Source organism: Protomyctophum bolini (assembly GCF_963924005.1).
Source record: "Protomyctophum bolini genome assembly, chromosome: 24".
NCBI lineage: Eukaryota > Metazoa > Chordata > Actinopteri > Myctophiformes > Myctophidae > Protomyctophum > Protomyctophum bolini.
Genome location: NC_137885.1, coordinates 11,604,975 through 11,629,286, shown reverse-complemented (window position 1 = coordinate 11,629,286; position 24,312 = coordinate 11,604,975). Strand labels below are relative to the sequence as shown.

General features: G+C 42.8%; 1 protein-coding gene across 1 annotated transcript; it reads left to right on the top strand.

Moving 5' to 3' along the window:
* Positions 1-4,319: 4,319 nt before the first annotated feature.
* fam117ba (family with sequence similarity 117 member Ba) lies at positions 4,320-16,364 on the top strand (the record flags this gene model as incomplete). The annotated part of the gene is made up of 7 exons (XM_080758530.1): positions 4,320-4,417; positions 5,874-5,957; positions 10,042-10,152; positions 11,177-11,320; positions 12,975-13,185; positions 15,135-15,255; positions 16,007-16,364. The coding sequence occupies exons 1-7, from the start codon at positions 4,397-4,399 to the stop codon at positions 16,362-16,364; spliced, it is 1,050 nt and encodes a 349-aa protein (XP_080614656.1). The 5' UTR covers positions 4,320-4,396.
* Positions 16,365-24,312: the final 7,948 nt, after the last annotated feature.

The following is a 24,312-nucleotide window of genomic DNA, read 5'->3' as shown; positions in this document are numbered from 1 at the left end:
ACCTCATAACTAAATTCTTAAGGTTTTTGAACACCCTTTATGTCTGTGTGTTGTTTCGAAAATATTGAACCAATGGAAAGTAGTAAAAAGTGCTTTGGAAAAAACCTCTTAATTCCATTGGACCCTCAAAATGTCTGCTAAAGCAACTAACTCCACCACCTCTCCCCCTCTCATGGAAGTAATTGACAATACATAAAGTTACAACACCAACTTTGATGAGGCAGTATAGCTTTGTTTTAAAAATATAAGGTTTTCTTAATTTCCTGAAAATTTTATATTTTTCATTTCCTGAAAAATGAACACATTGGAGTTATGAGGTTTCCTCCCGACAGCAGAGATATATTTGTTGGGGTCCTGTGCCTGAAAATGTTTGAGAATGCATTATTTGCATTTGGTTGCGGTCGGGCAGAAAATTCTTATCCCCACATTATTTTTTTCCGTGAATTAATGCCCTACTTATTCATCATTGTTTGCTACTTTTGAATTTGAATCCTGAAAGCAGGTAACAGTTTTGAACATAATGCGGTTTTCCACCCGAGCATGTCTGTTTGTGGACAGTTTAAGGCTGTAAAACAATGACGCCACTAAACATTCCAACCAGTGGCGGAAGGTTCCCCTAACGACAGTGGGTGCCCACCTTAGAGTAGCCTATATATTTTAAGGTGCCCACCCGCCCCGCAACTTATTATTATTGGCTTATTATTTTGCCAGCGGGTGCTTCGGCTCCTGCGCACACGCGGAGTTGACGCCGTTGATTCCAACATTAGTGAACTTTCTCTTTGTAACGGAACCTTTGCCCTGGTGGTAGAGCAGAGGCCATAGAGTACAGTTTAATAGCTAGCTTGCCTTGCACTTACAACCATTATTTTTGTATCTATTATTGGTTAGATTCTTGTCACTGAGCATTGGCATTTTCATGTGGTGGTTTGCACGTTCGAGTCCCATGTGTCCAAGTTTGGTACAGCTGTGCCCAAGTGTCACGTAACTTGTCAACTGTCTGTGAGTTTACAATTACATGCGGAGCTATTGTGTTACGTGCCACGTAACACAAACATTCGTAACATATTGTGATGAGATGCTTTTGTCCTGAGTCTAGCTGAAGTGTCAGTGCACACAACACAAGTATTTCAATACAGTATTTCAATTCCCACTGTGTCCTCCTTCCCCATAAGGGTCAGGGCGAGGCTTTGCCTCCATTCCCCATGCTCAAGATCTAAACAACAAGTTAGATCAAGTTCATGCATTAAAAGAAAAGCATACAATCTCGTGAAATTACTGTACATTTTATGTCAATATCCAGAGACGATTTGGAAATCTCGGCATTGTGTATATTCGAGATTCGTCTCAGCTTGCTAAAAATGCAGTCGAAGCCCAAAGGGAACCACAAATAAATTGTGTTGAGTCATTAACACACAACAGAAAACATTGTAACTAGTTGTAAATTGCATGCAAGTTACAGTACAAAAAGAGTAGAGTACAGTTTGTGGAGTACAGACAAACGTCTGTCTTTTCTATACATCCTTTTAAAGCTGAAATAATGTGGTGTCAGTCAGGTCAGTTACACATAGCCTATATAGGAAGACTGTGGCTCAGAGTGGTTAAGAACTCTGTTTTTATGTTAAAGTCTTGTTTGCACTATTTGCAGAAAACCTGTGCCACATTTGAAGAATCCAGGGAATTGAATGCTGCTTGTAGTCTGAACAAACAATAGAAGACTCACAGGGTTTGATGCTAGATTGCTATAGCTCTTAACGTGCATGTTGCAACTTGAAAGCTAACGGAAAGTGTTTGAATACAGAGGGTAGCAGACTGCGGTGGCTCCGTATAGGATAGAGCGAGTGGTTCTCAAACATTTTCATGTGTAGGACCACAAAAGGTATTTATTTAGCCAAGGATCTTCAAAATTATTCAGAATATTTCTAGGTTTCTTCTTCGTTCAAATGTATAGCATGTTCTTCATTTTGCTGGGGGGGGGGGGGGGGGGGGGCACTTTCAGAACCAGTGGGAGGTCATGAATTCAAACACCACTCTGACTCACATGAGCATTTTGTTTTGAAAGTGTCCATTGGTCTAGTAGCACATTGGTGTGGTGACTTTGAACTCATATTGAATTAAATGTTTTAGGGGCAGTTTAGTTTATACTTTTTCTCCCTAACTCTATCATGGAAGGGTTTGGTTTGTGTCTTATGTTTCATATTTTCACCAGTGAAAAATAATGTTGTGCTTTGTGTGTAATGTAACATGACTTGTAAGCTTTGCAACAGCGACGTGCTGATGTGCAACTTTATCCCAATCGGTTGAAAAAAACAAACCGAACGTGCGACGCAACTTCGTAATGTATTCCATTATAGTGTGTGTGTAGACATAGACAGTGCCGCAACACATTCAGAAGCAAGACAATACAGTGAGCTGTGGGAGACTGCTACACACTCAGCCATTTACACGCACACACGCGCACGTACACACACAGCTGTGTGCTAATGAAGATCAGTTGACTCGTTCCCTAGCAACAGCGGTGCGCTCCATCCAAGCACCTGCCAAATATAGCTTCTGGACAAGAACTGCCAGTCCTCAATACGTGCGTGCGTGCGCGTGCGTGCGTGCGTGTGCAGAGAGCACCTACATGAGCTGGAATTCCAGTCTACCATCCAACAGGTCATATAATAAAGCCAGAGAGTTATACTTGCATGCGGGTGTTTGTCGCTCGCCAAAAATAGCCAATCTACAAACTCACAGGGACATCGCGGTGGGAGGCGCTGTGAGCTTGTAGATCGGCTATTTCCAAGTATAATCACGCCTTTAAGAGGAGCGCTGCAGTGCAGATAATATATAGAGCCTTTTCACAGCAGTTGAAGGTAATAACAGCAACTGTGGGTGTCTCTATAGGTTATATTATAATTTATCGTTTTGAATTTGTTTTTTATTTAGTTTGCACTTACAGTTTAGTTATTCATCTCAGTGTTAGTTTATTCTTTATGTAATAGGGTTGATAGTGAGCCTCGAAAAGGTCCGAATTACAGCCACTCTAGCAGATCTACTGCACAGATCTACAGATCCACTGTACAAGCTTCACAACCTGCCGCGTCAGCTTCTAGATCTGCTTCTTTTGGCAGAATGGAGATGATGGGGTTAAAGTGGTTAAGCCATTTTAAGGCCATTAAACGGGGGAGTATGTGGGTACTTAAAAGAGGTGGGGGGTACATATCCTCTCTAATATGGCACGGGACGGGGTCACGGATTAAGACCAATCTGCTGACACACACACACACACACACACACACACACACACACACACACACACACACACACACACACACACACACACACACACACACACACACACACACACACACACACACACACACACACACACACACACACACACACACACACACACACACACACACACACAACAAAGCTTAGTTTTATCCTATAGGCCAGACTGATATGCAGTCTGTATTGTTTACTTTAGATTGTCTGCTTTGGATAAAAAAAAGAAGAAAAAAAGAAAGAAAAACTGGATTCAATAATAACAATATTGTGCCTAATCCTTTTGGCAAGTAAGAAGACAAAAAATATCTTATTTTAAAAGCATGTATCCGTTTTGTATTTACATTTTGTATTTATTATGTTGGGTTTCATGTCATTTGCGAAACATTTTGCAGCCATCTCGACAATGGAAAATTACAGAATGCGACGGAAAATGTCAAATGGTGTTGTTACTGTTGTACTTCCATGCAGTTTGGGGACAGTCAGAGTGGCGTTCCGACGCACCGCCATTCCGAATACGTGCCTTCCGCGTGTGGTTATAGGGTTAAGGACAGGGTTTAGTAATGTGGCGGGTTGGCGACGCGTCAGAATAGCGGGCTTCGAAATGCAGCCACATTTTATCCACTTGAAGTGAATGAAAGTGTTCTCATAAAAAAAAATAAGTTACTAATGCCAAATGAAAATGGTCTTTGTTACATTGAGCAGGACATAATGCTGAGAAAACCTCTCTTTTCTAAATTATCTTTGGCAAAATGTTTATCGTCATGAACATGTGACCTTCACTGACCTTGACCTCTCCCACTCTCTCCCACTCTCTCTCTCTCTCTCTCTCTCCCCTATCCACATCAGACTGTCCTCTTATACAGAGACCGTATAGCAGCACTTCTTCTCTGGCTGTCTCTACGTCTGTCTGTCAGTCAGTCAGTGTGCCTCTCCATCCGTCTGTCTCTCTCTCTCTCTCTCTCTCTCTCTCTCTCCCTCCCTCCCCCCGCTCGCTTCCTCCGTCTTCCTCTAGCTCGCCCGCCATCGCGTCCAGCTGTGGCCCTCACTGGGCACGCTCGCTGGCTCTCACCTGATAGGTCCCTGGCCTCAGGACGACAGCCAGCACCACCAGCACGTTTCCTACATGAGGGACAAGGCCACGCAGGTGAGCGCTGGCGGAAGTACTCAAATGTTTTACTTAAAGCTGCTATAAGCAATAATATGTCAACATTTTAATCATCTTCTTATTTTTTGGGTATTCAGACAGCCTGCAATGGGTAGAACGCCCCCCCCCCCCCAAAGACGCTCCCAACAAAGATTAGTCTCTGTGACACATCTAGGGGCCGCAATCTGCATTCAAAGATTTTGTCACAAGCGTTGTCATTGGTCGATTTGCCTGTCTGCTTCCTGATTCTTTGAATGCAGATTGCGGCCCCTACATGTGTCACAGAGACTACATCTTTGTTGGGAGCGTTCTACCCATTGCTGGCTGTCTGAATACCAAAAATAAATAAAGATAAAAAGACATAGTATTGCTTATAGCAGCTTTAAGTATACAAGTATACATACTGCAATGTGGAAATACTCCTGCGTAAAAGTTCAAAATGTGCAAAGTATCGGTATCGAAATGTACTTAAAGTACCAAAGGTAAAAGTATACACTCATTATGCAGAATGTCCCATTTCAAGTTTTCAAATTCATAAAAAAAGCCTTTTGTGGTTAATGTATGTCTTGTAATAATAATCAAGATCTACAAAGTAACTAAAGTTATCAAATAAATGTAGTGGAGTAAAAGTACAATATTTGCCTCCGAGATGTAGTCAAGTAGAAGTAAAAGTATTGGAAATTGGAAATACTCAGGTAAAGTACAAATACCTCAAAATGGTACTTAGGTACAGTACAGTACTTTGCCAGGTCTTCACCCATTTTAGTGAGTCTTTTGAGTACAATTTCATCTACTTGTAGTCATATTTTTTTGTCTAGTTTTAGTCAACTAAATTTAGTCTACTAAATCTTTTGATTGATTGATTGAAATCTTTATTAACAGTTTGCAGAATTACAGTACATTTCAAGCACAAACTCAATACAAAGACTGTTAACTGTGAGTGGACGACCCAATTAAGCCTTACACTTGTTTACAACAGGGTCCACAGTTGATTTTGTCGACAAAAAATATTTTGGCAGGCCGACTTGGTTGCATGCTTAAAATAGCCTATCTACAAGCAAACAACCTGTCACGGCGCAACACATTTTGTCTGAGCTTGTAGATCTGCTATTTATTTTCAGAGCGCAACACCCAAGCGCTATACCAAACATAAAATGCCTTTGTCTTTTAGTTCTATACTGGATCTCTCTCTCCACTAGTCCCTCCCCAACATTTTAGTCTATAGTTCTAATTTGTTGATGAAATTGTCAATAAAATACTGTAGTACATTACACGTGTAATGTCTTAGTCATCATAGCTCAGTGAAAAAAAGGTAGTCGACGAACATTTTTCGGCAGCAGTCGACGAAATTAACAATGGAGGGTTTGACCTGACGACCTCCGTCTGTGTGTGTGTGTGTGTGTGTGTGTGTGTGTGTGTGTGTGTGTCTGTGTGTGTCTGTGTGCGTGTGCGTCAGACCCCCAGGGCCTGGGCTGATGAGAGGAGACGGGGCTCCCACAAGCGCTCGGCCTCCTGCGGGAGCACTGACCAGCTCAAGGAGGTGAGATCAACGGGCTCAGTCTATGCACACGACACGCCATTTTGGAGAGAACCTCTCCCCTCATTCCTTCACAGGTGTTACCGCTTTGACTAATGAAGGCTCGGTTCCGTTCTGGTCAAACAGAGTCGGGGTGCTGCTTTTGTGCACATGTTGGCTCACTGGAAGCATTCTGCTGCACTAGTATAGTGGGGTCTCAAAGTGTCCTTGAGTGGGTGTGTAACTCTGGGAGTGTACACATGGAACCAAATGGACCCGTAAGGTTCCATTTGGTTCCATTTTTACACTCCCAGAGTTATGGAGGTCCTTGAAATTAAACAGTTTGAGAACCACGTACTGCACACTAAATGGAACAGAGCCTTAATTAGTATCATAGGTAACACCCATTTACTCTACTTACTGAATCTACGCTCCCCCCGCGCAGATTCATCATAACGCCTATATTCTGACCTAATTTCTGACTTCATCGTGCATCTCGTTTAGAATATTATCGCTTATAAAGAAAGTTTTACGACAGCAATGTAGTAAAGGGAGAATTCGCCTCCCGGTTTTGGGGGGAAATGAAAGGTGGGGGGTTGTCAAGAGTAAAATCTCCCTCATCTGCTTGGCACTCTATAGCACCTTTATTCTGAAAAAATTCCCCAGCCCCCAAATTGTTAATTATTTTTATTTAGATTAGTTTGTTTTAAAATGTCCAAAACAATTACTTTTCAGGAAATGGAAAAAACACTGTTGCGTTCCAATGGATATAGTGTAGTTATTTAGTCACAAGCTCTGGTTAACACATTATATTGGTTCAATATTCATAAAAAATAAATCACTCTTAACCACTTTCAACTTGCCTTCCCCATTTCCGACACGTTATTATAGGCGAATACCTTCCAACAGTTGGTGTTTCAAAACAGTAGCAAAAATAGCTGATATCACACAACGGGTTGCATTGGGACACGCACGTTGTGAGCTTGTAGATCGGCTATTTTCGCTTGGCACCGTCATCAAACAAATTAGGGCAATCGTTTATTGAAAAATACGAAAAAAATATGGAGATATAAGGTTTCTGCCCGACGACGACAATATTATAATTTGAGAAAACATGCGTGAACCCAGGAAGTTGTGTTCGTGAGGGTATCAGCCCTCTGAAAGCAGCTTCACTGTCTGTTTCTTTGAACAGCTTTAGTACTATAAGCTACTAAATGCTGACTCAGCGTCCCATCTGGCCTGAGTAAGCAAAATTCCTTGGCGAAACATTGACCTATAAAGTGTTCCAAGTACCAGTCCTACTATTGTTCATTGCTGGAGTACTACTGGAATTCTGAAGGCCAAACTACGAAAGAACAACAAATTAAATCCCTGGGGTAGAACGAACAGTAAAGATACATAACGCACCATTAAATCCGGGAGTATTTCAGCTTTATTAACTGAAGGTATAGCCTTCAGTTAGAAAGTTCTTTTCAGCATAGAAAATAATTACGCTCCAACAGTATAAGAGACACAAGCTGCGAGAGACGACCACGGTGTAGTGGTCAAATGATCAGGCTCTCAAGCACAGAGATTCCACAGTCTCCTATAGTTTGGAATTGTGGAAATATTTTATTGTGTAATAAAGTGCATGAGCCAAGTGCCTTTAATTATTCTGGGGGAATGCATAATATCATATCATGCCTGGGTAGCAGAGTCATGAAGAGCTCTCGACTGTGATGGCGTGGAAACGGTTAAATATATATTAAAAAATAAAACCTAAGTAAAAATCTCAAGCATGCATCTCCGCTGTAAAGGTGCCATTTTAACCCATTCAGGCCTGACGTCGAAATTTAAAAAAAAAAGAAATCTAAATCATGACAATTTTCTGAAAGATTTGAGGCGTTTTTTCAAAATTTGCAGACCTACAAGCCTATGAGCTTGTAGATCTGCTATTTTTCAATAGCTAAATTATAACATGATGTTTAAAACACCAAAAAGGGGTTACCGCCCAAAATGGGTTCAATGGTGAAGCAAGTTTCTAGGTTAAAGTTTGAATGAACAGCGAGGTGCCAATATTTATTTAGTTTTAAAAGTTAGACAAAACATATTAAAAAAAAGTCACTAGGTGAAAGTGTGTTTGTGAGGTAGGCCTACCAACATCTTTCATTGATTATTATTATTATTATAATTCTCAGAACTTTAAAGAGTAAAACCAGTGGTGGTCTAGTCATCAGACTCCATGAGAGTCCTGATGACCGTTCAAATCCCACTCCTCCTATAGACGACATACAGTATCTGCGGTGTAAACGGCCAGGTCTTCTATACCACTATTTGAATGGGAAAGTGACTGACGTTAGTCTGCTCAAACGTTACTCTTTTACCTGCTTTTAACCAACACTGACTTTACAAAGATGCCCAGAACATCGGGGTGATTGAACCTGTGTAGTTTATGGCTGCTCCAACAGTGGTGGCAACGTTCAAAGTTTTGAGAGAAATGGAATGTCTAAAAGTACACCGCGGTGGCTGAGACCAGAGCCATAGAGTAATGGTTGAGACAAATCTTTCTGGTATGAACACAAGGCTAAAGTACTTTTTACCTCATACTAAGCATCTTTTTCTCAATCTTTTTGGCTGGGGACCCCCAGAAATGCCCCCCCCCCCCCCCCCCCCGAAACTAGATATGATCATTAAGGAAAGTGAATGTACATACGGCGTAACGGCCTATATAAAGCTCCTAATTTCCATTTTCCAGACATTAGTTGCTTTTTCTTTGTTACACATTCAGTATATCATTTGGAGTTGCAATAACCAATACAATTCAACATATACACAGTCATGAACAAACGGAAGTGACTTCAGTGACACATACATACTGTAACCAAAGGCCTGCTGAGACTCCACCAGGACAGAGCGGGCTCTCAGGTTGGGTTGTTGCCGCTGAGAGGGGAAGAAGAACACCTGAAGCAACATGCACTCATGCACTTTATATAGCCGGCCACTAATGAGGAGTGAGTGAGGACAGGTGTGACTGTGAGATTGGGGGAGTGAGTGACAGGGGTGGAACCAATCCATAGGACTATGACCAAGGACTGTCTTAAAGAGGAGGAGACGCGAAGACCGTACGGGCGAAGCCATGTTGCTCCATGGAAGGAAAGAAATATGCGCAGTTGAGACCAAGGAAGCTGAACGTGGAAGTGTTGGCTGCATATAGACCATTGCGCATGTTTCTTTCCTTCCATGGAGCAATATGGCGTCGCCCGTTGGAATGTTTTAGTGTTTAGTCTAGTTTTAGCCGACTAAATATCACAAGATTTTAGTTGACTAAATCTACAGTTGATTTAGTCGACTACAATATATTTTGTTGATTGATGTCGTTGTAATGACTTTTCTTAATGAATGTTTTTACACTTGCTGAAAATAGCCGATCTACAAGCTCTACAAGATCAAGATGTACAAGCTTGTGAGCTTGTAGATCTGCTATTTTCAGCATGCAACCAAGTGTAAAATGACTTGTACTGGATCTCTTGTCTAGTTTTTATTTGTTGACGAAATTGTCAGTATATTTAGTCTTAGTTTTAGTCATCATAGCTTAGTTTTCATGTAGTTTCCATGTAGTTTTTTGCAGTGAAAAAAGGTAGTCGACGAACAATTTCCGTCTTAGTTTTAGTCGACGAAAACAACACTGGTCACTAGGACGACTCTTCTTTTCTACAGGATAGTATAGTGGTCTAATGAATGATCAGCCTGAAATGTAAACTAAATAATTCCACGTTCAAATCCCTGTCCTGCTATAGTTAGAGCGCTTTGGAATGCACTGGCATTCATTCATCATTCATGTACTGTGAGATCTTGAGAGATAATAGTCCTGTGGTCTAATAATGATTGACCTTCAGCATGTACAGTAGGTTCCATGTTCAAAGCCCCCTATAGTTCAATGATGGAGTACTTTAAAGTTGAAACTATACATAACTTTTCCCCTTTAAATGGCAATTGCCATTGCCAATGCATTGGGCGCTTTAAAGTTAAATATTCCAAATGCTACACATTATTTAAAAATACAAATCTCAAGCATGCATGTCTCTCTCTCATTGACTATTGCTATTTCCCGCCCTCTCTCTCTCTCCAGATTGCCAAGTTGCGACAGCAGCTCCAGCGCAGTAAGCGCAGCAGTCGACATCGGAGGGACAAGGACCGCAAGTCTCCCTTCAATGGAAGCCACACTATCATCCAGTCCCAGGTGACTGTCTGTCTGCCTGACTGACTGACTGACTGACTGGGGAACACTTCATTGTGTATTCATGAAAACTTGAAAACTCAAGGTCAAAATCAAATATTGATTCTAAAACGGCTAGTCCCAATACTTTTGGGACTTTTTACAATTCTGATTGGCTGGTTACCGTCACGTGACCGTTGTAAATCTCACCGATAATCCACACCTTCAATCACTTAGTTTATATAATTCCCTGCAGCTGATCCCGCCGATCTGTAGCTGAACTGGGGAAGGGGAGCACTTGATTGCCTCACACACGCTGGCTGCTATTTGCTATTTTGATGGTCGGTTTGGCACTTTTTGTTGCCCCCCCCTCGCCGGTGTGTTAATTGCCCTATACTCGCAACAAGTGCGTATAGGTTGCGACGGCACTGATCAGAATTGAGCACATTTGTGCTTACGAAATATTTATGCACATACACAGCTTCAGTTTTGTAGACATTTTTACCAAAAGACTTTAAGCCGTAAAAATAAGCATTTAGGAATGGAACAATTTGGTGCTAAACAGTGTATGTGTGTGTGTGTGTGTGTGTGTGTGTGTGTGTGTGTGTGTGTGTGTGTGTGTGTGTGTGTGTGTGTGTCTGTGTCTTTGATTTGTACATGGACCAGGCATTCTAAGATAAATATTCTAAGTATCAACCATTACTTGGAAATATAACAAACTAGGGGTATCGTTGCCATACTGATATTCGGAAGCCTGGGCCATGTGCATAAACTGACCATGAGTGGCCTAAGAATAGCTGGCATGACAAAAAGCAAAGCCAAACAACTTGCCAAATACTGTTCTGTTTCGGCTGTTATAGGCAGTTTGTCTGTGTGTCTGTGTGTCTGAGAAGGAGGTGCCATGTTTGTGTATCCTTAAGTGAACATGAACTGTCAACCCCGTTATATTTGTTTCCTTGTAAAATTAATTGTAATTTGTGGATTCAAATAAAGAAATCGAAATGTGTGTGTGTGTGTGTGTGTGCGCGTGTGTGTGTGTGTGCTTTAGTCCCCGATGCCCAAAACCATCCTGATCCCCATCCCCATCTCCAAGTCGTCTGCACCTCGCTTCCGCAACAGCGTGGAGGGTTTGAACCAGGAGATCGAACGCATCATCATCCGCGACACCCCCGAGAAGGATGAGGTCATCATTGTGAGTGCGGTCACCATTGCATGAGCGACTGACCTTTAACTGTTAAGACGTCAATAATCATGACCATTTTCTGAAAAAACCTCATGTTTCTAAATGTCAGCAGTGCTCAATGTTTCACGTCAAGGACCTGTTAAGGCTGGCTCAGGGGCCTTAACAAAGGGGGGAGACCAGACAGAGTTTAAAGGACCTGTTAAGGCTGGCTCAGGGGCCTTAACAAAGAGGGGGAGACCAGACAGAGTTTAAAGGACCTGTTAAGGCTGGCTCAGGGGCCTTAACAAAGAGGGGGAGACCAGACAGAGTTTATGTTAAGGCTGGCTCAGGGGCCTTAACAAAGAGGGGGAGACCAGACAGAGTTTATGTTAAGGCTGGCTCAGGGGCCTTAACAAAGAGGGGGAGACCAGACAGAGTTTAAAGGACCTGTTAAGGCTGGCTCAGGGGCCTTAACAAAGAGGGGGAGACCAGACAGAGTTTAAAGTATTTTATTTAACAATTAATGAAAAATGTTTTTGATTCGTGATTTTTTTTTATTACTCCTCCAGAGCTATACAAAAATCCCGTTACACACTATCTCTATAGTCATGTGTTCAAGACGGATCTGTCTTATATTTCATATTCCATCCCAACATTGGCTTTCAAAGTTTGCAGGATTGGCCCGTTTTGAACAAAATGCCTCAAATCATGAACGCAGCGTGCAATTTATGTGAAATCTTTCACGGACATTCCTACTAGGCTGAGGGAATATATCCCACCCTTTTCACATTGGCCTATTATAGCGCCACCAGGAGGCCACAACCTGACCTGCCCTGGTGGAGACCTGTGCCCCGAGGGGCACTTTATCTAGTTTATGCTGTGTTTTAGTCTTTGGTCTTTGAATGTTTCTTAGATAGGCTTGATGTTTCATGCTGCAAGTGACTGAGGGGAAACAGTATTTCATATTCTTATGCGTGCATTTGGAGTCTTAGGTCAGTTCAGATATTTCAAGGTTGGACTTTATGGTTACATCTTGTGTACAGGCACATAAGAGCAAAACGTAGTTTTGTTTTGGCTTCCTTACAGACACAACGCAGCGGCATAGCTAGCATAACATTCAAAACAGCAAAAACACAGCAAACAAAAGGGACAGAATAAAGAGTGCAAGAATTGATCCACAAGCTCAGAGAGCAGCGCGGTCCACATTGGAGCCATGCAGGTGGATATAGGCTACTTCCCGACACAAACATAATTGACTAATATTATTGTCTTTCTTTTAACCCATTCTGGATTCTTTTGGTGTTTTAACTAAGCATTATGGTATACTTTAGCTATTGAAAAATAGCAGCTCTACAAGCTCATAGACCGCCACCGAGTGGCGCGCTTTTCTTTTTATTTCAACGTCAGGTCTGAATGGGTTAATCTTGAAAACGTTTGAAAACATGCCCAAAATAAGGTATAGGCACTACTAGGCAGGGGTTCATGTGGTTCAATGTAAAGCGAACAGGGTGACTCTACCCCCCCAACACACACCCCCCACACACACACACGCATGTCAGCGCATGTTTCTGCCCTGCTCCAGAGCACACGCAAAGGGGATTAAGCATCCAAATACGCTGATGTTATTGTGACCTCGTTTGCATGTGCCTGTATGTTTATCTCTGTGTGTGTGTGTGTGTCTCAGCCCCAGGACGTCCCAGACGGCCACCGCGCGCCCCCGCCCGTGGCCCCGCGGCGCAGCAGCAGCACACGTAGCATAGACACCCAGACGCCGTCGGGGGGCGGGCTGACGGGGAACCACAGCAACTGCAGCTCGCGGCCGGACTCCATCTCCCCGTCCTACCTCACCATCCTCAACGACATGGGAGGAGGAGGCAGCCCCTACGACGACAAAGGTGCACGCACGCACGCACACACACACACACACACACACACACACCGACCCATTGGGCAGGGGTGTAGTGCTGCCTTTAGAAGTGTTTGGCTTTATTTTAAATCCCGGGAATTTGCCAACCTTTTCCCGGGAAAGGAAAAGAAAAAATGCCCCCTAAAATGCATGTGTATATATATAGCTACATAGTAATAGTATGTAGCAGTATCGTATGATACTATACATTGATTTAGGCTCCGCCGCTCTTTGCGTCTATATCTTAATATCAATCAAAGACAATTGCGCACAGCATGCATCGACATTCCCCGCTGTTCACAGACTAGTCACCGTGCAGAGCCAGTTTCAGCAGGAAAGGCACAATGTAGCCTACTAGTACTCATGTTCCGTTGGCTGAACAAATTGCAACCTTCTCATGGTTCCATTATGTTTCCAGGACAGGAGTCTTGAGTGACAGGAGTCTAAGGGTCGATTCATACTCCTATTTTAGAGCCGAATAAAAGTCGGTTCGGCGCTGTAGAGCCTACAATTTGACGTCATTTGAGGTTCGGGGGGGCGGGTACCGTCCTAAAGTCGGCTCTTCGGTGCTACTGAAATTTTCTGACGAGCCGAAATCATTTCGGCACTACAGCGCCGAAACAGGAGTAAGAATCGGCCCTAAGTCGGCTACAGTATATCTCCATTTAACGGAGTTCTGTCCAAGTAGTGTCTCCGTAGGAAAAGTTAACCTTTTTCATTCATCTTATTCGTGCAATGCTCCAAAACAGAGCTACAGCTATTAAGCTATATCATCGTGACAACTGACAACTTTAAATACCGGTAGGCTATTAAATATCTATTAGGCCTACTGTAACTATCAGCCTCTCAAACCCATGGCTTGTTCCAATAGAGCACCGAAGTCCTGACGTCACTGTCAGTAGAGGGCGTCAGTCCCCAGGTTCGTGTTCTTTTTTATTTGCATTGTAATCTCCATAGGGGGATTTTAGATCGCCTCATATAAGAACTGTGTTTGAAAAATAAACCGACCACCCCGGCCTTTTCACTCATATGGATATGAAGCATCGACTGAAGGTGGAAATGTACAATTATACCCAAAGAGTAACAAAATAAGCGTTAGAAATGAGTCAAACAACCCAGAGACTACATTTCCGGGTAGGCGGGTGGCTGCATCTGCCCGTCGCACAACAGAAACTGAATGTTGATTAAGTTTTTGTTTAAATGTATTGATATTTAATGTTTCGTGGTTAGTACGAGTCGAGTCACCACCAGCCGAGCTTACGTCAATGAGGAATCTCAGGAATGCAATGTGTTGACAGCTGGGAGTGACATATATTAGCAGCGACATTGCCTTCATATGTAGTTTCAAGACTTTTGCGGCAACATTAATTCCATTTTCTCCAGAAACTGGCTGTATCAAATATGAATGGACATCATCACAGCCACTCCCCTGGCAGAAAGGCCGGGGTGTCGGGTCGGCTATACCCCCCAAAAAAACAGACATACATGCTGTCGACATGCCGTTTCAATGCGTGTCGACAGCTTGCAGATCTGTTATTTTGGACACATGAACATTGAACAATGATGCGCGATGGAGTATAGGCTACAACTAAACCCGTTTGTAACCTAAATAAGCCTGTAGCCAGGTAGTGTAACATTACATGGACATGGTGGGCAAACATATTATGGAACTTGACGTTAATGCAGTGAACATCCCTGAATCCCCCCCCCCCTTTTCCCCCTCACTGTATCTGTTTTTCACTGTGTACTGCGCCCTGGGTGCGTTTTCGCATTTTTAATTCACTAATAAATTAATTATTAATCATTAATGTGTGAAATCGAAAAAAGGGCTTCGTTACGCCCTCCATATTATTATGGTCAATGCCTGTTCTTGATGAAAATGTACTGAGAAGCACTGCAGCATTATCATGACACGACGGGTGTTTTTCTTTTTTGCAGAGTTGGGACCTTGCTCTCCACTGCCCAAGTACGCCGCGTCTCCCCGGCCCAACAACAGCTACATGTTTAAGAGGGAACCCCCAGAGGGCTGTGAGAAGGTCAAGGTCTTTGAGGACTCTCCGTAAGTACACTACACTAGTACATACTGTACATACATGTATATTAACACATTCTGGGGCGGGAACCCCTTTTGGCGTTTTAAGCCATTTAGACCGGACTTCGAAATTTAGAAAATGTCTTGGAAATCCTGAGTTTTCTGAAAAACCTTAAGTTTCTGTATCAGTGGTGCTCAATATTTCATGATGAGGACCCCAACAATTATATGTAATCGGCCACCGACCCCCATCTAAAAATATGTTATTCCAGGAACCCCTCAGAAGCAAAGATTTTAGTTAAAAACGTTATATATATATATATTATATAGATCTACAAGCCCATAGCGCAGCACCGAGTGCCACGCTATGAGCTTGTAGGTCTGCTATTTCTTTTAAATCATGAAAATGTTGCGCAAATCTTTGAATATATATTCTTTCACAGCAAACGTTTTTAACTCATATCGTTGCTTCTGGGGGCGACTCTGGAACAACATATTTTCAGATCGGCCAAATACATATCATTTTTTGGGGTCGTTGACATGAAATAGTTTGAGAACCACTGATATAGAAACATAGGTTTTTCAGAAAACTGTCATGATTTAGAAGACATTTGTAGAATCTGTTCTGAGGCCTAAATGGGTTAAGTTGTGGTGGTGTTGTCGTCGTCTATTGAATTGTGTCGTTGTGTTGTGTGTGTGTGTGTGTGTGTGTGTGTGTGTGTGTGTGTGTGTGTGCGTGTGCGTGTGCGTGCGTGCGCGTGCGTGTGCCCACACACAGACCCAGACACCTCCAGGAGATCCCGCCCTTCCTGTGCCCCGACCGCAACAAGGTCAACTTCATCCCCAACAGCGGCTCCGCCTTCTGCCTGGTCAGCATCCTCAAGCCCAGCCTGCTGCAGAAGAGCTCCGCGGTGGTGGGGGTGGAGCTGCACGGGGGCTTCCGCTCCGGGGTGGTGGGCCTCCGGAGCCTCTCCCCGGGGTCCTCCCTGGTGCCCCTGGGCGGGGTCGGGGTGGTCGGCCTCCGCAGTCTGTCGCCGTCGCCGCTGTCGTCCGTCGGCCTGTCGTCGCGGGGCGGCGGCGGCTCCTCGGCCGCCTCCACGCAGCCCTGCCTGCCGGAGGAGCCGGAGACCTTCTGACCGACCGCGGTCTCTCTCTCGGAGCAGAGTTGGCTCTGTTGTTTGGGCCGACGCGCCGGAGACTTACCTGCGAGTGATTTATGATGACCGGGGAAAGAAAAACAACAACGAAAAAAAGAGAGGAAGGCCTCACTCACACCTAAGACACACTTGTGTACCATGTGTCTTAGCCGTGTGTCGTGGGCCACCTCAATGCATTTTCCCAATGGGAGTCACATGGTTTCATGACACAACAAGGTCGTGTCTTCAAAGTTCAAACCATGCGACTCCCATTGGAAATGCATTGAGGCGGCCATGATGACACACGGAAGAAACAGGACACAAGTGTGTCTTGTGTGTGTGTCTTAGGTGTGAGTGAGGCCGAAAGGGAAAAAAAGATTGAAAGACATTTTGAATAATAATAATAATAATAATGAAAAAAAGAAAAACCCTTCTGCTCCGAATACGCCTTCAGCATGCTAGCTACGCTATACTTTGATGTCCTTATCTTCTTGGGTGACGAGCGCTTCCTATACTGCCTCCTCCCCCAGACAGGTCGACGTGATAGAAAAACAACTCCAAACAGCTGACATTTCATCGCTTTAACTCAACCTTTTTATTGCAGATTTCTTTCCTGTTCTGTTTTTGTTCTTTATATAAGGGGAAGGGCCAAGTATAGACTGTTTTATTTCATCGCACTAATACCACCAGCGCCTTCCCACGAACATATCTCTTTTCTATCTGCTTCTCTTTCTCTTGCTTGACACACACACACACACACACACACACACACACACACCCCCATGACGGAACAGACGCTTTTTGGCAAACAAAGGCCATTTCGTTGCAAGCCAGATAATATCGTAGCAAAACTTGAAAAGGGATCAGGAGAGAGTTACGTTTAGAAGCAGCAAAAACAAAAACTAAATAAACAAAAAAGAAAATGTGCCTGATATTCGAACATGGCTCCGGGCCCCGTTTCAGGTGACAGCGGTCTCGAGAGAAAACGGCAAAAATTAAATATCAGATGTGCCTTCCGTTTAGAAGGGGGTTGGGGGAAAAAAAGGCGAAACTCCCTTCCAGAGTGGAAATCTTTGAAACATGCTCTGCCTCGCGTCTCCATGTAAATGTATGGGGCAATACACGGGGAAAACGCAACACGTGCGACTCCGCCACGGCTCACGTTGGCTCATGCCGCATATATATGCGATTACATCGGCGTCAACAAACAAACAGCTGTGATAGGAAGTAGGAATGCGAAATAAAAAAGTGAGCACTTTGTCCGTTTTCTGTTCTGGTCGTTACCGTCTAAAAACGTGGCCTCAAGTTTCCCCCAAGCCGCCTCTCTCCGGCACCGAGCTCACACCGTGTCCCATTGTTTTCTTTTAATGAATGAAACTTTGCGCCGTGGAGAGCTGGTACACACAGAGAGGCGGTGGTGTGGAGAGCTGGTACACACAGAGAGGCGGTGGTGGAGAGCTGGTACACACAGAGAGGCGGTGGTGGGGTCAATGGCTGCCTTCTCCCCGAGTGTGTCACTGTGAAAATAGCTGATACATTAATTATCGCCTATAGACGCTCAAAAAGTGTGGCAGCCGCCAAGCCTCTGCTTCACAATCTGAATGTCGCAACAAGTTGAAGTGAAGGAAACCTCGGCAGTGATGGAAAGTAACTAAGTACTTTTACTTAAGTACTGTACTTAAACTATTTGTACTTTTACTAGGCTACTTTAAGTATATTTTGATGCAGATACTTTTGTACTTTTACTCAAGTACACTTTAAATTCCGTACTTTTACTTGTAACGAAGTAGTTCTAAATTGCAGTATTGGTACTTTTACTTAAGTAAAACAATTGAGTACTTTTTCCACCACTGATGAAAAGAACAAAACAAAAACAACTCATACATTCCGTTCCAGTCCGGACACAAACTATTTACGAACCAAATTTGAACCGTTTGATAATTTTTTTTGTACAGTACGTTCGTTTAGCATGTTATGTTTGTCTGTTATCTTTCACACAAGTGGCCATATACACACTGCCATTCAGACAGTGTTAACAAAATAGGCCTATGCTGGTAGCGTAGCGATGCTAGCTGCTTAGACACACCCCATCTAAATAGGCGGGAGTGTGTGTTTCTACAAGGGCGTACGGTACGTGGGCTATATGTTGCGTGCGGCGTGTTTGACCCGGTGTCCGTTTCCCTTCCTGGACAGCGTATTACCTCTCTCTCTCTGTTCCCCCCTCCCACACCGGCACGCCGGCGGCCATCTTGTCCATCTTCCTCATCACATCGCTCCCCCCCCCCCCCCCCCCCCCATACGCCTCCTGCCCTTTCCTTTGCTTCTCAGAGGACCTTTCTTTACGTTATGCAGTAAAAAAAAAAGAAAAAAAAAGAAAAGCCGATTTACTCCTCTGTGTTTGCTCAGCTAGTGTTGTTGTGACGTGTCTGTGTGTACGTTCCTGAGGGGCCACTTTCACCCAGGACGTGGCCCCTCCGGGTCGGAGAAGGGCCCGAGCTTAGAGAGGCCAAACCATACGTCTACCACTGGGCTGCGTCAATGTCAACGCCCGCATCCATGTTGACCTTAAGGCCTGAGGAGGCCGATTAAAGTCTTCTAAATCCTAAAACTTTATGTTGCTATATCAGTGGTGCTCAAAACCCTTTTGTATGAATTTGGCTGCAGACCCACATCTCAAAATATGTTCCAGGGAACAACGTATTTAAATAGCCAATTGTATATTGGCTATTTTTGAATAGCCAAAGAAATTCTTACCATCGGAGTGAGATGTTTTGGTATGAAAACCCACATTAATTTGAACCCACGTGTCCTATATCATAACGGAACGTCGTGTCTGAGATTTGCAACAACCGCCCGAGAAAACTGCAGCAGCCAATGTGGCATGTATACCAGTGTTGTTTTAGTCGACTGACGAAAACTAAATGAAAACTAAGCTATGATGACTAAAACTAAATATACTGACAATTGTCAACAAATAAAAACTAGACTGAAATGTTAAGAAGGGACTAGTGGACAAGAGATCCAGTATAAGTAATTTTACACTTGGTTGCATGCTGAAAATAGCCGATCTACAAGCCCACAACACGTCGCAGTGCGACGCGTTGTGGGCTTGTAGATCGGCAAAAACAGTCATTACGACGGCATCAAGGCCCGCCAAAATACATTTTTGTCTACTAAATCACCTGTAGATTTAGATTTAAAATCTATATGACTAAAATAATGACTAAAACTAAATCCAAATTTCAGTCCAAAGACTATGACTAAACTAATATAGCAATTCGCTGCCAAAAACAACACTGGTCAAAACAAGCCCTCGTCCTCATCGCGGCGGTGGTGTGAACCACATCTGTATTAAATAGAACCCAAGTGCAATTGGTAGTGTATGTCGTCTTTACAGTCGCGCACATTTATCCTAATATAAATAGAAAACATCTAAGCATATAGCTTGTTGCTTAGCAGGAAGGGAAATAAAAAGAAAATAAGCTCTAAGATATTTTAAGATATATTTTCTTGAACGGAAATGGCAGCTTCCGTTACTCAGCTCATGGGGGGGCAACAGGTCCAGACTCTATTCGGAGATTGTGGAATAGTTGTCTGGCTATACGCGAGACTATCTTGGTTCTATGGTAGAACCTCTCTATGTTCCGGCCCACCTTTTGCTGTATATGTGTCATTACTACTTGACTGTGCCTGCTTCAGTGGAACAGGAATGTACTGGGTATGTAAATAACGGAGGCACGCTGTGTGTGTGTGTGTTTGCATTGCCGGCTGGCTGACAAGATATGTATTCAGACAAGTCGAAAAAGCTGTACCATAACTACCCCCCTCCCTTCTTCTTACGTACTGTGACTTATTACACGTCTCATTATTTGTGAATAATAGCGTTTTCTTATTTATGGGGGGGCTTGGTTTTGAGAAGGTGTAATTTGGGTCTTTTGAGGAATTTTAAACAAAATGCTAAAAAATATATATTCCATTGCCCATCTCAGGTCGTAGTTGATATAGTGACAGATGTATAGAAAAGTATAAACCAACTAACAGATCTATACCAGAACAGAGAGGGGAGCCATTTCTATCTATGTAGCTTTTAAAAAATGGAATTGTTACGTTACAAGCCTGTAGCAAAGTAGAAGTATAGAATAGTATGAAGGATATTCAATGTACAGTAAGCTAAAATTGGCAGATTCAACAGGGTGGAATTTGCTGAATTTATTGTGTATGACAATTTAATATAAGACAATGCAGCCTGCTGTGATGTGATATGATGAGCCCTTTTTCCTCCCCAGACTAGCGAAGATGTAATTCTCTTGACAATATGACTCGGAAATCTTTGTTTACTTATGTCCAGTTTATTGGAAAACTGCACTGACAGTTTTCACGAAATTCCTCGAGTTGAAATAAAGGCATTTAGTTGAATAAAACAAAGCATTTTGTGACTGCCTGAAATACATTCCGTTTCGTATAATGTGTTAAGAACAGAGGGTTGGACTGCGTGTCTGCATCCTCAAGGGGACGCGGTAGAATTTACTTGGCTCTTGCGCCGCCTGCAGGCCAGTGCAGGTACCGTTTCCGTGTTCGTCCCCGGCATGAACAATCCCATTGTCGTCTTAGTAAAAAGGCTATTGGAGTCCATGTGTCACAGCAACAAATATGATAAAGACAAAATAAAGCAGTCATGGGGGTACATTCCCCGATAGCAGACGACATTGTAATAAACAGCGCTTATAAAATACAGTGTTTCCCTTATGCGATATGACACCATCTGCGTCGTGAAAGAGTTTCCCAAGAGCACGTTAACACCATCAGTCACGGCAATGAATCTCATGGTTGGTTGTTGCATTTTGAGTCCAGACGTCCAAATGAGGCGATACAGTACGACAATGAGAAACGGCGAACGCGATAGCTGGAATATGCTGATGCTAATTTACATCATAACCTGTTGGTTTGCACCAATATCATTTTTTTATCATTTATCATCCGATTAAATAAAATAAAAACGCGGCATTCCACACGCAGCTAGTCACTATAGTCACTATCACTAGTGACAATCTTGGTGGTAAAGTGCCTTTGAGAAACCAAGCTCACTAAACACATTCTTGCCGTGGAGATGAGATAGGCGTCCAAAATGTCAGTCAATGTTAACAGTGAGTTTACAGTTGTTCACTCCTGCGTAAAGGCCCAATGAGTGATGCAAACAACTATAAGCCCCACCACCCAAAAAAATAAAGAATAAATGAAATAGCAGTGCAGACATGTTAATATGCATTCTCTACTCTGTGATTTACTCAGCCCTCGTCTTGACAGAAAAAAATAGCCGATTGTAGATCGGCAATTTTTTGGGGCTGTGTAATGGGTTCGTTTACGTTGGTAACGGTTGTAATATCATTGCAGTAGCCTACAGCAGATCCTATATTTTGATCCATGAATGACGGGCGTGAGAAAGTTCCACGTGCAAAAAAAACCCCAAAACAACCCTTTCAAGAATGGACGCGAACAATACCGGATTGGGCCTTTCAAGAGTTTTAAACAACCAAAGATAAGAAAATGGTGAATCGGAGATTCAAAACCAAACCCACGTATGGATTGGAATGACTACGTGGTCATCTTCCCCCCCAGGCAAGGAGAAATACGTGAACGCAAAATCATTTCAGTTTCTCCATTTCAGCTGGACTACATTTCAGCTGTGGCTACAGAGTGAATATGATATAAATATGACAGACATACAATGAGTGACAAAAGAAATCAGACCTCGAGCTCCGTCAAAGAGAACCTGCACCTCCAACGAATCATTTTTTAACGGAACTCTGGCCAATAAAAATCCAGTGATGACGAGTTATTCGATAATAAAGCTATAGAAATACGTGGCATGGTAAATACAGTCGAGTTCTCCAGTGTCAAAACGTCTCTCAATAATACAATACCATCATCAATATATCCCCCAAAAGAATCATTCTGTACATTTGGAAAATACAGCACACATAAAATAGATATTAGATATTATTACAGTATACGCTTTTCTTTCTCCTTTCCTTTTCTGCCCAGCGTAGTGCTCAACAAAAATAGATATTTGGACATTTTCATAAATAGTGATATTAATATTGGCTCTATGCTTGGGTTCCAGGGGTTGTGTACAACTATAGTAAAATCAAATGGAAGTTATCATTTAATATTCCTTTGTCCTGGATTCAAAAAAATAACTCAATTAACATTTTCTTCGAGGACAACTGAATACAGAGCTTCTGGGGTGCCACCCCGCTAAATTTGAGCACTTAACTTCCTGCTTTTTACCCACATTTCCAGGCGCTAAAAACCTACACCAAGGAAGCTTTGAGAAGGAAAGGAAGTGGTCACGTGACTGGCTCCCATGAAAGCCTCCATGAAAGTGTCACGGTGCAGCCCAGTCACGTGACCACTTCCTTTCCTTCTCAAAGCTTCCTTGACCTGAACCAGGATGTTGAATAAAAGCTGGTACGGTCACAGCAGCCGAGCAGGTTTTCCTGTCTCTCTGGTGGCTCTGCATGCGTCTTCCGTACACAGAGCACACTATGCATCAGTCTTGTTTTTGACAGCAAATTTAGATTTTAGTTTTAGTCTTAAGGGCTCCATTTTCGTCACCGTTAAACCCCTTATCCCTAAACTTCTTTGCCTTTTTCTTTTTTTTACTATTTTGACAAACATTTTTAAATCTATATTGACACGTTGTGAGCTTGTAGACTGGCCATTTTAACTACGGTATTCAAAAATGTTTTGCAAAATAGTAAAAAAAAAGAAAAGGCAAAGAAGTTTAGGGATAAGGGGTTTAGTGGTAACGAAAATGGAGCCCCTTGTCTCTTGAATAGCTATCATTAAGTTTTAGTCACATTTTAGTCACCTGGAATGTCTTGGTGTTAGTCTAATTTTAGTCGACCAAATCTACAGTTGATTTAGTCGACTAAAATGTATTTTGGCGGGCCTTGATGCCGTCGTAATGACTGACGCATTGTGAGCTTGTAGATCGGCTATTTTCAGCATGCAGTGTAAAATGACTATGCATGAGGGACCATACCATTATAGTGTGCATATATGGACTCGCTGTCAAGTGAATACATAACCCTGTTTTATAAACGGGGTCAGATACAGTACGATATACATCTCATTATTACTGTATGTACTATACTCTTGGGTGGTCATTAACATTAACATGAAATCCTATATACTTCAGTGACCGCCGGGGTCCCACAGGGGTCTGTCCTGGGGACCCACTCCTTTTTTATTTCTCCCTTTACAGCAGTGGTTCTCAAACCTTTTGTTTTTATTACAAGGAGCCCCCATAACTCTGAGAGTGTAACAGTGTTGTTTTTGGCAGCAAATTTCTATTTTAGTTTTAGTCATAGTCTTTGGAATGAAACTTCATTTAGTTTTAGTCATATCTTAGTCACCTGGAATGTCTTAGTGTTAGTCTAGTTTTGGTCGACTAAATGTCATAAGATTTTAGTCGACTAAATCTACAGTTGATGCCGTCGTAATGGCTCATTTTACACTCACAACACTTCGCAGTTGTGAGCTTGACTTATATCTTTTGTAAAATGACTTATACTCTGACTCTTGTCCCCTAGTCCCTTCCTAACATTTTAGTCCAGTTTCTATCTGTTGACGAAATTGTTAATACATTTAGCTTAGTTTTAGTCATTATAGCTTAGTTTTCATTTAGTTTCCATTTAGTTTTCGTCAGTGAAAAAAAGGTAGTCGACGAACATTCGTTGTCTTAGTTTTAGTCGACAAAAACAACACTGGAGCGTAAGGGAGCCCCTCAAGGAACCGAGCGTCGCTGGACCGAACCCACTTCCGAGAACCACTGCTCCACACAAAATGGCGGCCTGTCTACAAGTTTGTAGATCTGCTAATGTTTGCCAAATGATCACCTGTTATTATGACATGCGGCCAGAAGAGGGTTGTTAATTAATGTGGT